The sequence below is a fragment of the Chenopodium album genome, chromosome 26 (assembly GCF_948465745.1).
Source record: "Chenopodium album chromosome 26, dcCheAlbu1.1, whole genome shotgun sequence".
NCBI classification, from domain to species: Eukaryota; Viridiplantae; Streptophyta; class Magnoliopsida; order Caryophyllales; family Amaranthaceae; genus Chenopodium; species Chenopodium album.
The window spans coordinates 11,053,841-11,069,424 of record NC_137859.1 but is presented as its reverse complement, the minus strand read 5'-3'; the positions used below and the strand labels follow the sequence as shown (position 1 = coordinate 11,069,424).

The following is a 15,584-nucleotide window of genomic DNA, read 5'->3' as shown; positions in this document are numbered from 1 at the left end:
TTTACCATGGTCCCTAATATCCTTCAGGATTCCAATTGGGACAGTGGAACTATCCAATACGCCCTTAAACGGTCATTTTACTCGTTCGCAACTTGCACTGATTTCGTTATCTCAAGCCTATCAAGGACGTTTATAACAACATTAATGATCATATATCGTTTCAAATGGCATTATAAGACCCTTAGATATATCCAATAGGGTCTCAACTCTTTTTCGCCACTAGGCCCAAAACCTCAATATTTCCCAAAAAAGCGTGGATTATTCAATTTTACATTTTTTTTGGCCTTTTTACGCCCTGAAATAAAAATTAATGAAATGTTAACCATGGTCTCTAATATTCTCCGGGAGTCAAATTAATTAGGTCAGTGGAACCGTCCAATATGCCCTTAAACGGTCATTTTACCCGTTCACAACTTGGAGTGATTTCGTAAAATCAAGCCAACCACATACGTTTATGACAACATGTAATGATCATATATAGTTTCAAACTGCATTATATGACCACGAGATGTATCTCCTAAGGTCTCAAAGTTTTTCGCCACCAATCCCCAAACCTCAAAATTTCCTAAAAAGCGTGGATTATAGCCTTCAATTTTGTAATTTTTTGACCCTTTTTCGCGCAGTGAGGTAATAAAAATTACGAAGATGTTTACCATGGTCCTTAGTACCCTCCGGCAGTCCAATTTGGTCGGTTGAACCATCCAATATGCCCTTAGACGGTCATTTTACCTGTTCACAACTTGAAGTAATTTCGTAAACTCAACCCTACCACAGACGTTTATGCAACAAATAATGATAATGTATGGTTTCAAACGGCATTATATGACCTCGAGATGTATCCCTTAGGGTCTCAAGGCTTTTCGCCACCAGGCCCCGAAAGCTCAAATTTCCTCATAAAACATGGATTATAGCCTTCAATTTTGTAATTTGACTTTTTTTTCGCCTGAAAATAAAAATTTCCGATATATTTACCATGGTCCCTAATACCCTCCAGGAGTCCTATTGGGTTGTTGGAACCATCCAATATTCCCTTCAATATTAATTTTACCTGTTCACAAATTGTTGTGATTTCGTAAACTCAAGCCTAGCTACCACGGACGTTTATGACAACATATAATGATCATCTATTGTTTCAAACGGCTTTATATGACCTCGAGATGGATCCCGTAGGGTCTCAAGGCTTTTCTCCACCGGGCCTCGAAACCTTAAAATTTCCTCAAAAAGCGTGTATAACCTTCAATTTTGTAATTTTTTGATCTCTTTTTCACTTGGAAATAAAAATTGCCGAGATATTTACCATGGTCCGTAATATCCTCCGGGAGTCCAATTGGGACGGTGGAACCATCCAATATGCCCTTAAACAATCATTTTACACCTTCACAACTTGAAGTTATTTTGTAAACTCAAGCCTACCACGGACGTTTACGACAACATATAATGATCACATGTGGTTTCAAACGGCATTATATGACCCCGAGATGTATCCCTTAGGGTCTCAAGGCTTTTTCGCCACTGGGCCCTAAAACCTCAAAATTTCCTCAAAAAGCGTGAATTATAGCTTTCAATTATGTAATTTTTTGACCTTTTTTCGCCCAGAAATAAAATTTGCCCAGATGTTTACCATGGTCCCTAATATCCTTCGGGAGTACAATTAGGTCAGTTGAACCATCCAATATGCCCTTAAACGCTCATTTTACCCGTTTATATATTGTAAACTCAAGACTACCACGGACGTTTATGACAACATGCATATAATGATCATATATGGTTTCAAACGGCATTATATGACCCCAAAATGTATCCCTTCGGCCTTAGAGTAGTCTCAAGGCTTTTCGCCACCGGGCCTTGAAACCTAAAAATTTCCTCAGAAAGAGTGGATTTTAAAAATTGTCGAGGTGTTTACCATGGTCCATAATACCCTTTGGGAGTCCAATTGGGTCGGTGGAAACATCCAATATGCCTTTAAACGGTCATTTTACCCGTTCACAACTTTAAATGATTTCGTAAACTCAAGCCTACCACGGACGTTTATGACAACATATAATGATCATATGTGGTTTCAAATGGCATTATATGACCCTGAGTTTTATCCCTTAGGGTCTCAAGGGTTTTCGCCACTGGGCACCGAAACCTCAAAATTTTCTCAAAAAGCGTGGATTGTAGCCTTCAATTTTGTAATTTTTTGACCTCTTTTTGCCCGGAAATAAAAATTGCCGAGATGTTTACCATGGTCTATAATACCCTCCTGAAGTACAATTGGATTGGTGGAACCACCCAATATGCCCTTAAACGGTCATTTTACCCGTTCAAAACTTGTGGTGATTTCATAAACTCAAGCCTACCACGGACATTTATTACAACATATGATGATCATTATTATTGGTTTCAAATGGCCCTATATGACCCTGAGATGTAACCCTTAGGGTCTCAAGGCTTTTCGTCACCAGGCCCCAAAACCTCAAAATTTCCTCAAAAAACGTTGATATAGACTTCAATTTTGTAATTTTTTTTTACCGTTTTTTGCCCAGCAATAAAAATTACCGAGATGTTTACCATGGTCCTTAATATCCTCCGGGAGTCCAATGGGGTTAGTGGAACCATCCAATACGCCCTTAAACGGTCATTTACCCGTTCACAACTTGCAATGATTTCGTAAACTCAAGCCTACCACGTACAAAAATGACAACATATAATGATCATATTTGGTTTCAAACATCAATATATGACCCCGAGATATATCCCCTAGAGTCTCAACACTTTTCTCCATCGGGCTCCAAAACCTCAAAATTCTCTCAAAAAGCGTAGATTACAACCTTTAATTTTGTAATTTTTTGACATTTTTTCACCCGAAAATAAAAATTGCCAAGATGTTTACCATGGTCCCTAATACCCTCTGGGTGTCCAATTGGGTCGGTGGAATCCTCTAATATGCCCTTAAACAGTCATTTTACCCGTTCACGATTTGTAGTGATTTCGTAAACTTAAGCATACCACGTACGTTTAGGACAACATATAATGATCATATATGGTTTCAAACGACATTATATGACTCCGAAATATATCCCCTAGGGTCTCAACACTTTTTGCCACTAGGCCCCAAAATCTCAAAATTTCCTCAAAAATTGTGGATTATTAGAGCTGTCAAAAACTGATTCGACCCGAGAACTTAACTTTAACCGACAATGATTTGAACCCAACCTGTACTCGAGCAATGCGGTGAAACTAGTAACTTGTACCCTGAACATGACCTGATCTTAACTGAAAACCAATTTGATCCAATACTTTCGTTACAGAACCCAAACCTGCACCCGACCTGATAGTAACCGTCAACCGATTTAATCCTACCTGAAAACAATCTAATCCCGAACTAGTACTCGACCCAATTAAAACATGAACCTGAGTCATGGAATGTTTAATAAAATTTTATATACCTTTTATTCAGCTTATATACTAGTATAATTCTATAAACCCTCATTCTGATTTAATAAAATATTTTGTTCAACTTGTATTTTTTTGGTTCTCTATTACTCGTATATAGGTTTAATAAAATCTTGATGATGCTTGATCAAATTATGAAAGACGTAATCATATAGTTCAACTTGGCCACATCGATATTTATTAGAATTGAACTTGAACTAAGGGCCTGTTCACATTTACTTAATTTCAGTTCAGTTCAGTTCAGTTCAGCTCCAATCAGTTCAGTTCAGTTCCAAACAGTTCAGTTCAGTTCCAATCAGTTCAGCTCTTAATTTCCCTCTCACATAAAATATTCATTTCAACTCAATTCAGTTCAGTTCAGTTCAATTCAGTTCCAATCAGTTCAGTTCAGCTTCAATCAGTTCAATTCAGTTCAGTTCAGCTCAGTTCAGTAAATATGAACAGGCCCTAAAACCCGACTCAACACTAACCCGAACCTAAATGTACCATCTTGGTAACCCATCCAAACCCGACTCAACACAACCCGAACCTGAAATTGAACTCGATCTGATTTTAACTCGAATTGAACCAGACCTATATCCGAAAAGGTGAACGACCCGTAATAACTTGAACTGAAATTGACCCGACCTGAACCTGAAGTCCTAAAATGAAGTTAGATTGACCCGACACAACCTGATCCTGATTTAACCCGAGACCTAATTTGACCCGACCCAAATCCGACTTGAATACCCAAATTGACAGCTTTAGCTTAAACTTCAAAGTATGGTCATTTTTAAGCTCGCTCTAATGTTGGCCTATTCATATTTTGTGGCTAACTCATAGTCCGTATTTGCCTTTACCCACAAATTAAATATTGGCTTGGTTGATACCATGCATGTTGCTGATTTTGTAGTTTGTTGAGTTGTCAATTTGTCCTAGTAACTTATTTTTTTTTAAGGGTAGGTAAGATGAAAGGGTAAAGGGCTGAAAATCTTCTTGTTTTCTTGAATAATCTGACCAAATAATATTGTGATTGAGCCTCTAGACTAGCCTAGCTCATGTAATCCATCTTTATTTAGGACTTTAGGTTGATGTTTGAATATTAATCGCTTATAAGGACTAATCTAATTTGATTTATACAATTTCAATTTTTATTATTACTTTTATTACATATAGCATTTTCATTATTTTTCACAATTGTAATCGATATACATTAATATACCTTTATTTGTAACAATGCGTATCATTGTAAATAATTGATACTTTCAATTCATATATTTGGTACAATGTACCGGTCGATAAATACAAATAGAAAAAGAGGGATCCTAATTAGAGATATATAAATGCTAGTGTACATGTACATGCAACACAAAGACATAAATGGTATGTAATGCCACTCCCATTGCTAAGTCTACAACAAGGGCTGGTCTACGCGGTTTTGTGAGCAGTTAGTTTGCTCTATTAATTCATGCATCCATCGTTACAAACATTATACTTAATTAAAATTAAACATTATTGGGTAGTCCTTCTATAAATTAATCAAACTCTATGACTTTCCACTTCTTTTCATGGTCGTGCACAAATGCACAATGCACATTCATCGTGTTATAATGTACTCGTAGTAAAATAATATTATATGCGTATTCTCAGTCCATACTCGTATATATAAGATTCTCCACCGCACATATATAATCAAGCTGGTCAAATTATGACCTATGTAGTACTATAAAGTAATGTAAGTGTGTAACATTATAACACTTTTAAATAAAACAGAGGGAGTATTCTATTTTAGGACGGTTGAAAATACTAAATTAATTTGCGACTTGTAATAATTATGTTATTTACTTATTTATTTAAGTTTGTAAGAAATAATTATAGACGAAGACAAAATGTAGGTATGAAGTAAGAACTGAGAAACACAACGAAACAATGTAATTAGCCGAAAATGTAGCAAGCCTTACTTTTGGTAACGCAGCTGTAAAACTAAATTTACAACTATCAAATTAACACCAATAATTATGGGTAGCACTGTCAAAACGGTTTGACAGTTCGGTTTCGGTTCGGTTTGAAATCGGTTCGGTAGTTAATCGGGTCGGTTTGGAATCGGTTTAATTGTCTCGCGGGTCGGTTTTGGTTCGGTTTAAATAGTTATCGGTTCGATTCGGTTTCGGTTTATTCTTAAGAGGTTTTAATTCGGTTCGGGTTGTAAACAGTCCGGGTAGTAAACGGTTCGGTGCAGGCGGGTTGCGGTTTGTTAACGGTGCGGTGTAAACGGTTTTTATTCCGGTTCAAACAGTTTCGGGTTGGAAACGGTTTCGGGTTAGAAACAGTTCGGTTCTTTTTTGGTTCGGTTTATAACTGGTTCGGATCTTTTTCGGTTCGATTTTTACTGGTTCGGTTCTTTTTCGGTTCAATTTATAATTGGTTCGGTTCTTCGATGGTTTAACCACTTTAACGTTATTCATATCGGTTCCATTTCAAGTTTACTAAATTACGGTTCGGGTCGGTTTTCGGTTTCAAAAAATAAATTGTTTATCGAGTTGTTTGGATTCGGGCAGTTAAATGGCTTTGGTTTGAAATTTGATAGTACTTGCTAACCTTTTGCGTTCACAAGTTTTAAATAAAGTCGGCAAGTCGCGAATCATTTCATATTTAGGCAACATATTATAAACAAATTCTCATTTATTTTATAAATACATATTATGTTCTGTTTCAAGTTTAGTCATACTGATCTTACCAGTTTATTACGAAGTAGATTATAAGAATTAGTGTATTAATGTATTATTGTTATACAATTAGGTTATTATATGCTTCTTATTTAATCATTTATATACTACGCATACAATCATAATCATGACTTGATGAGTTCTTGACTTCTTGTGAAATGGAAATTTGCAATTTGGTAATTCGATACTTGATTAGTCAACAAGACTGATAATTATGACTCGTTTATCATTATATATTTTCATGAAATTATGAAGATATTACAAAGTGCTTTGATTTGTATAATGAAAGAAAACACTAATGACTAATTAACAAGGTCATATTGATCAGTTCAATCGATCATATGTACTACACATTATGAACACGTGGTATCTAACCATCTCAATATCTCATAGATAAATATTTGTATCATCGTTATTCGTATGTATTAGTACAAACTACAAAGTTATACGAAGTAGCTCATTAGTGATCTTTTTAAATTAATCTATTTATACATTTTATTAATATAACGTTTTTATAATTTTTACGTGTATGAAAATAAAGATATACTAGTAGATATTTTAATACGTGTCTTGGGCACTGATCCCGATCAAATGGGGCAAAAAAATACTAAAGAATTGAAGGAATAATATTTTTGTAGATGAATGTACAACACACAAACACACACGGATCACCACTCTCAACCATAGATTAAAAAATCAATGGTTAGATTCTTTCTCCCACAACACACATGGATCACCATTCTCAACCATAGATTAAAAAAATCAATGGTTAGATTCTTTCTCCCACAACACACATGGATCACCAATCTGAACCATAGATTAAAAAAAATCAATGGTTAGATTCTTTCTCCCACAACACACATGGATCACCAATCTGAACCATAGATTAAAAAATCAATGGTTAGATTTACATGAAACCACTCTCACCCTTTTGAAACCCTTTGAGTACATTGTTACTGTGTTTCATGTAGATGAAAACTTGATGAATTTAGAAGTTGGAAGTATAAAACCTTGGTATTTTGAAGGTAGCTCTCCTCTTACATTTGAAGTTCATTCAAAACAATTGAGAAAAATATAGCAAGCCTTTGAATTGACTCTAAGGGATCCTAACCTTTATGATTTTTCAAACTATTCAGGATATGCAATTAACTGTGATATTCAATGGCCTATGGAGTTAGAATCTTCCTATTGATTTAATGAAAAGCTTTTTTTCCATTGAATCCATGTCTAACAGTTTGAGACACTTGAATTTGTCCTGTCCAAGTTCCAAAATTTCCATCTTTGACTGTTCTAGAGAAACCGCTAGTCTGCAGATTTAATGATAAGTTTGGAATATTGTGTGTGGCTCTTTAGAAAAATTGATAAATTTGGAATATATGCTAAATATATTCTAAGATTTCTAATATTCAATCCATTTAATTATATAAAAAAGTTTGTACTATTCAAAATAAAAAAAAATAAATAAGTTTGTAAACGGTTCGATTTATAAGCGGTTTGGTTCATAGACGGTTCGGTTTATAACCAATTCGGTTTACAATCAGTTCGGTTTTTAAATGTTTTGGTGCAAACGGGTAGCAGTTTGCTAACGGTTCGGTGTAAACGGTTTTTATGCCAGTTTAAACGGTTTCGGGTTGGAACCGGTTTCGGTTTAGATACGGTTCGGTTCTCTTTCGGTTCGGTTTTCATTCAGTTCGGTTTATATTCGGTTCGGTTTGTTAACGGGTTCGGTTCTTAAACAGTTTACCATTACTCGGGTCGATTCGGTTTCGGGTTTACTAAAATACGGTTCGGGTCGGTTTTCGGTTCCAAAAAATTCGGTTTTTAATCGGTTCGGTTCTCATTTGGGTCGGTCGGTTTCGGACAGTTAAACGGTTTCGGTTTGAAATTTGACAGCACTAATTATGGGTCAGTTATAACACGTAAATAATTATGTTTGAATTTTATGTCTAATTGTGTATGTATAATTGTATAAAGATGGTCCAATCATTGACCAGATTTTAGGGAAGAAAAAGGCAGAAAGCATAGTTATGTTGATGATTGAAATGCCTTAAGTTCCACTGAAAAGGCTGAAAAGTCCCACCTAATTCACTTTCATACAAGATTCCTTATTTGCTCAAAATTGCAAGTTTGCAACAATTATTTTCACATGTCCAAATCTTCATGCACTAAAATGCACTACTTTCTTTGTACTAATATTTTTACATCACATAGCCAATCAAAATGTTAGTACATGATCAATGGTACGAAAGTTGGCATGTATGTATTCATTCATAACAAAGTAAACCGACCATTAAAATACTTTAATTTTTTTATACCAATATGACAATAATAATGCACCGTAGTGATTAGAGGCATATAAATTTATACAAAGTACTTCATAATCAATAATGGGCAAAATTATTGAAGAAAATCTCATATAAGTGCCAATGCTGAACCATTAAATGAAAATATAGTTCTGGCTAAGTAAAATGCATTACATAGGAATGTATGTATCATACTACAATTTATGTATCACTACGCAAAATCGTGCAGTAGAATGTATCCTATCGACCAACAAAATATAATGTTTGAACAATTTGAACAAGATGATATGCCTGATAATCCTAAGCGAAAAGTTCTGATGTGAAGCAACTTTTACCTCACTAATTGAAGCTTCTTCAGTTCTTCAGGGCTTCACAGTTCACAGTATCAGTTGTATGAATCTAATCATTAAGTAAAGATCTACAAGGAGCTTCTCTTTCTCGATTGACTTCTTTGCTCGTTCTTCCATGAACTCTTAGCAGCTTCCGCGGAAGCACCATTTGAATCCCCTTCACCTTCTTTAGGCTTAGAGAAGAAAGGATCCCACTCGTGATATCCAACTTCTCTTTGGCCTTCGTCTAGAAGGGCATATTTCCAACTGTTTTCCTCAATAAAGTTATCATACTCTGTCCTTCCTTGAATGATGTTCTTTCTCAACCTTGTAACCTTGTTTATAACTGCCTGCACAGATACGTCAAAGGCATCTGAAAGGGTCTCTAACTTGGAGCGAGGATCAGCATATATCAAACTGGGAATGAGCTTGATGACTGCCTCTCTCATTATCTCCACCTGTTGAGGAGGTATTTGCCGTAAAGTTTCCTCGATGCTGAGATTATTCTTACGAACATCATTCTCGGAAATGAACACAGAATAACTTGAGAAATTCTTAGGGAGATGCCATGTATATTGGGTGTATGCAGAACCAGGATGGAAAAATACAGGTATACAACCCGCCAACATTGAGTCAAAAGCTGATCTCCGAGTATATGAATCCCCTTGAGGTTGTAGGCAGAATAGGGAACTCTGAAACATCTTCATAATGCTACTTGGAGAATGACACTTACTCTCTCCAAAATCACATTCCAAAAGCTTGCACGCCTTTGTGCTCCTGCATTGATCAATTAACTGACCTCTAATCGATTTTGGATTCCCAGGTCTAGGCGCCCCAGCAAAAGAGAAAAGATATTTTCTCTTTAGCTTCCTCATCCGATCTTGCCAATCAAATACATCAGCATCCTTTGCAGGATGGAAGTAGGTAGGATATGGTATAGCAAAATCATTTGCATTCCAGGGGCTAGATTCTACCACCAACATAGACATGTTCTTAGCTGCAGGCAAAAATAGAAGCTTGCTACCCCAATCATTTTCATCTTCCGATAATCGTCTGAAGTCCCAAGTGATTCTTCCTGCAACAAGAAAATGATCCCTTCCATCCATTATTTTCCACTCTGGCCTTTTCATCAGCCAATCAACCAATTCCAGTGAAGCAGCATCCCTCCTCGATATATTATAACCCCAAAGATACCGAGCAATATCAAACCCAGCATAGAAGGGTACAAATATTGCTGCAGCAATTGAAGAATCCTTCGTAATGCACTCATACTGCTTCATCCGATTATTGAAGATCACATCCACTGCAAACTGATTCGTTGCATACCACCCAGTTTCCGAAAACACCCCCTCTATATTCTCAAGTGGAGGACCAAGACCAGCATTGGTGGTATACTTGCACATATTAGTCCAAAGACTCAAACTCCTACACTCCTTAAGCATGTCATCATTAAACTTCGGGGGAAGATCATGAACATAAATGTACCTTCCAGCACAAGGATCACTCGTATTCTCAGCCGTCCTCAATGCACTCATAAACGGAAACTCTGGAGGAGATTCAACCTTAGGGACTACCTCATCCTTAGGACTAGGATCACTAGTCTTCGATCCAACATCTATTTTACGATTACTCACAGACGAAACCACCTCGTGCTCAACCTCAACCTCAACCTCATCATTACCTCCCTCATTTTCACCACCATTACTACTCCCCTCAGACGGCTCAGACTCATCCGGTAACGACACCTTGGAGGGATCATCAATCACCTCATTCTCATTACCATCACTAGTTGACTTTACAACATTACTCGAAACCGGAACATGGGTAGGTTCAATAGGTACAGGATGAAACGATTCGATTCTAATCGGATTCGATTGCAATGAATTTGACTCATTCACAGTACTACCTCCTAAAACAACAAAATGAAAATACAACAACAAACTCCAAAACAACACACACAATGAACTCAACACACAAAGTCTTTTACTATGATTCTTTACATTCCCTTTCTCCATTTGATACGGAAATGATCCAACCGTCCAACGCCGTCTCATCACACACCCCAACACCACCTTTCACCACCAGATCCTAATCCTAATCCTAATCCCAAAACCCTAATTTCCCCTTTGATCAAATTACTAATACAATCCATAAAACAACAATAAACCCACTAAAATTCACTACCCAATCATCAAAACCCAGATGGGATTTCTTCACAATCAGTATAAAATTGATTTACAGACTCAAAAATAGTACAAATTTGAGCAAATCAAGCAGAAATTATACAAATTAATCACAGTTTTTCAAAGGGTATCTTGAAAATTTGAAATATTTACACTACCAATGCAAGAACTTGATCAATTGAAGTAATCAAGGTGATATAGAGTAAGCAGATTGGAGATAAGAGAAGAGAGAGAAAAACTTACAAATGTTCATGCAATGAAGTATATGAAGAAGATGTAAAGTAGTAGAAAAGTAAATGATGAAGAAAATTCCAGAAATGGCGGAGGAGAGAGAGAAACAAAGAGAAAGAGGGAAGAAAATGGGAGAAGATGAAGTGGAGAAGAGAGTATAAATATGGCCGAAGGGCGGCTCACGTTAGATTTGTGCGCCTTATGAGATGGGAATTTGTCGGTAGCCGGTGGATTCGTAGACACGTGGCAAATGACGTCAGCTACGTTGCTAATTAAGTTACTACGTAAAAAAAAAAATATTACATGGCCGTTAGAGCTACATGTAACTATATAAGCAGTAAAAACACATTAGAAAATCGTGCGTTGTTTGGTTATACAAAGATAATGGGGGAAGTGGAACATCATGGAAATTTGAAATTGAATGAGTTGTTTGGTTGACAATAAAAAGTGTAAATGAGGGAATTGCAAACTCATGGGAATTGTGACTTCCCATAAAATATGGGAAATTAATTAGGAGTGAGCATGGGACGGGTACCCGTACCGTTAATACTAACGGTTCGGGTACCCGATAACCAAAATCACTAAAAGTGATACCCATAACCGGAACCGATAAGTTCGGGTACTCGGATTTTCGGATCGGTTATCGGGTACTCAATAAGATATCCAATAATGATAATTATACTTAATTATGTGGTTACTATGATATAATTTTCAACTAATTAACAACAATACCATATGATCTTGACTAAATTATTAATAATATTACTAATCATTGATATAATAAAGTGATTATGAAGTAAAGTGAAAATTTAGATTTATATTAATAGATTTAAGTAGGGACAACAAGCAAAAAAAAATGCTTATCGGATCGGATCGGGTAACCGTTAATTTTAAAATGATACCCATAACCATACCCGATAACAAATTATCGGAACGGGTACCCGAACCGTTATGGTTATTGGATCAGGTACCCTAATTTTCGGAACGGTTACGGATCGGTTTTTTGGGTTTTTGGTTTTTTGGGTAGTTTTGCTCAGCCCTAAAATTAATTACCTAACCCCCCGCTAGTCATATTTCCCTTGATTTGCAACTTCCCTCTTGCCAACCAAACAACAATATACAATTTCCATGATTTTCATGTAGGAATTTAATTCCCATGAAATACAAATTCCTATGGGAATAGCAACCAAACGACACCAGTCCCTTCGTCTCATTATAAAATTCCTTTTTGTGTTTTAACATTAATTAAAGTGAAAAATACAATTATAGACAAAATGGGAAAAAGTACCAAGCATGTGCGAAATTCAAAGGTAATGTAGAAACTAGAAAGTACAATAAATAAAGTAAAAAAAAATGAGGGTATAATAGCCTTTACATACTATTCAAAAATAGAAACAGGAACAACATTTAAGGTCTCGAAAATAGGAAAACAAGAACTATATTATGAGACGGAGGGAGTATATAGTTAGGAAATTAAAAAAATATAAACAGGGGCAGAGCCAAAAATTATTTATTAAGGGGGCTAAACTCAATATACTTCCTCCATTTTTTTAATACTTGTAGTAGAACTATAAATTTTTTATACGAAATAGTAATATTTATGCATGTAACTAAGTAAGTATTGCAAAGTAAAATAAAAAGGTCCTGTTTGGTAATAAATTTATTGGGGATATATTAGCTTATTTGACTAACTTTAGCTGATTGACTAGTAAAACAAACTAATACAAGTGTTTGGTAGTAAGCTTATTGAAAGAGCTTATTCCACTAAATAAGCTCTTTTTGAAAAAGCTCATTTTAGGAGCTTTTTCAATTAGCTTATTAATTAATTATTGTGAAATGACACTTTTAACCTCATTTAATTTAAAATCTTATCTAAACTACCTACCCCACAATTAACTTATTGGTCATTTCACATACTCAATTACCTTTAAGCTATCAGCTATTTACCAAACACTTTTATATAATCAGTTAATACAATAAGTTAGTCAAATCAGTTAATAAAATCAGCTAGTCAAAATCATCTAATTCAATCAGCTTTCAGCTTTCTCCCAAACAGGGCCAAAATAAAGTGATAAGGTGCAGAGCAAAATAAAAATTAAAAAAAAAAAAAAAACGTTGGGAATTGGGAGTGATATTTTTTATGGAGGCGGATGCACGATGCTCTGTGCATCGTTTTCTCTTAAAAAAAGGCGGAATGAACATTCCGTTGTTTAGTAAAGAACATACATTTGTTTTGTAAATAACATATAGCTGTATTGTAACGAACATATAGTTGTTTTATAAAGAACATAAAACTATTTTGTAAAGAAAACATCCAAATTCATGTTCTATATATATATATATATATATCAATTAACCTATACTAAAAGTGAACCTAAAATGACACTTGTTACAATGTCATTAACAATTTTCCCGCCTATTTTACTTTCCGTTTTTACGAAGATTCCGTAAGGAAATCATTTTATAATAATGAAAAATATCTTTCTTCCAGTTAAAATTATTAACAATAATAGCTCTCCAAATAAACCCAACTAATATATTTTTATATTTACTTTTGAATTAATATTATGAGTATAATTTTTTTTTTATAAAATTCAATACAATAATAACTCTTTAAAAAATTAATAACAACTGTGCATTGCACAGAATTTAAACTAGTATATATATAAAGTACAATATAAATTAAAAACATGATAATTAGAGGTGATCAACTTTGGCCCGGCTCGATCCGGCCCGAAAATAAGGCGGATTTAGACAAGTCTAAAAATGCATTTTTAGTTAAAAATCGAAACTCGGCCCGAAAAAAACCCGAAAAGCCCACTATATTTTCCGGGTTTTTTGGACACGAGATATATATTATGTTAAGGCCCGGCTCGACCCGAATTTTTTTATCACCTCTAATGATAATATAATGTAATGAACATCATTTATTCAACCACCATAATCTAAAGACAAAATTCAAAGAACATTTCAAAATAAACAATTAACATATGTCACAAATAAAAGTACATCATTCGGACAATCAAAGAACATGAAGATAAAGAACATTAATTAACTACATGTTATGTTCTTTACAATTTTATAATATGTTCTTTGCACTTTAACTGAATGTTCTTTACATTTCTATACAATATTCTTTACAATTCTATAATATGTTCTTTTCACTTAAACTAAATGTTCTTTATATTTCTATGCAATGTTCTTTCCGCTTTTTTTTTTAGAAGAGATGCACCATGTGGATCGTGCATCCGCCTGCACGAACTAACCACGCATTAAATTGGGAGTAGGTTTCGAACTTAAGATTAAAAATTGAGAATAGATCTCATTACTAATGAAAACTAGCTGAGCTAACAATAACTAACATAATGTTTTGCAACATTTAATAGATAATCTATGTCATGGGAGAGGCCAGGGCTCACCTTAATCCCCCTTAGTTCTGCCACTAATATTAAATGTTTATATGCATGGGCTGCATATAATGTCAGATAATATAAACTCCTCATTAGAGTTATTTCCATTGATCAATATTTATAGGGTTACAATGAAAAATCTAATCATATTAGGTAACTATAAGATATGTACAGATATCAAAGATAATCTTATACAAAATATATCCTAAACCTAAGATGAGAATATTCTATGGATATTCTCTATCATATAGCATTATTCTTTTTTTTTTTATTTTGTTTTTTTGAGTGATTTTGAGGTTGGAAATTGGAAGTGTGAGGAATTGTGGAAGATGAATTGGTGGGAGCATGCAATTTAATTTTACTTGAAAATTGTTAAATACACTTCCAAGTGCATTTTGCTCATTTGATTTTTTTTTTTTTTTTTTTTTTTTTTTTTTTTTTTTTTTACTCATCTTAAAACCTAAAATGAGCAAATTTATATTAAATTGAGCAAAACAAAAAAACACTTTTGGGCACACCTACCTCTATGTATACCCGGGTATATATAAAAGGTTCTTAATTAAGTTATGGGCACACCAAGGTTCTTAGTTAAGAGAAAATACTTATGGCGCATACATTTGCAATCGTTCACACGAATTTAAGGGTGGTAGCATTATTGTAATAATCTTCTAATATGAAGTATTAAGAATATATATGTATTTCAAGTGAGAACTAATTTGGTGAATTACCGTAAATAAGCGAATATTAGGTGAATAAAATGCACCATAAGTGGTAAGTCGAGATTGTATTGGTAATAAGGGGGGGGGGGGGGGCATGATCCACAACCTAAGGGCTAAGGAGCACTCACTAATTACTAGATTAGCATATTTTAATCTAAATCTAACCCTTAATGCATTTTCTTGTTTTGAGAGCTAGCTACCAGATTTGCATGCATATTTTAATTTAAATCTAACCCCTAATTTCCTCTGTTTTGAGAGCTAGCTAG

The 15,584-nt window shown here is 34.7% G+C and overlaps 1 protein-coding gene across 1 annotated transcript; it reads right to left on the bottom strand.

The window, feature by feature from the left end:
• Positions 1–8,540: 8,540 nt before the first annotated feature.
• LOC145618111 (xyloglucan galactosyltransferase MUR3-like) lies at positions 8,541–11,328 on the bottom strand. Its single transcript, XM_081672899.1, has one exon. The coding sequence runs from the start codon at positions 10,827–10,829 to the stop codon at positions 8,865–8,867; it is 1,965 nt and encodes a 654-aa protein (XP_081529025.1). The 5' UTR covers positions 10,830–11,328; the 3' UTR covers positions 8,541–8,864.
• Between the last annotated feature and the right edge of the window lie 4,256 nt (positions 11,329–15,584).

What these genes read in the sequence shown, in the direction of transcription:
- LOC145618111 (XM_081672899.1), bottom strand. Translation starts at nt 10,829, where the DNA reads ATGAGACGGCGTTGGACGGTTGGATCATTTCCGTATCAAATGGAGAAA.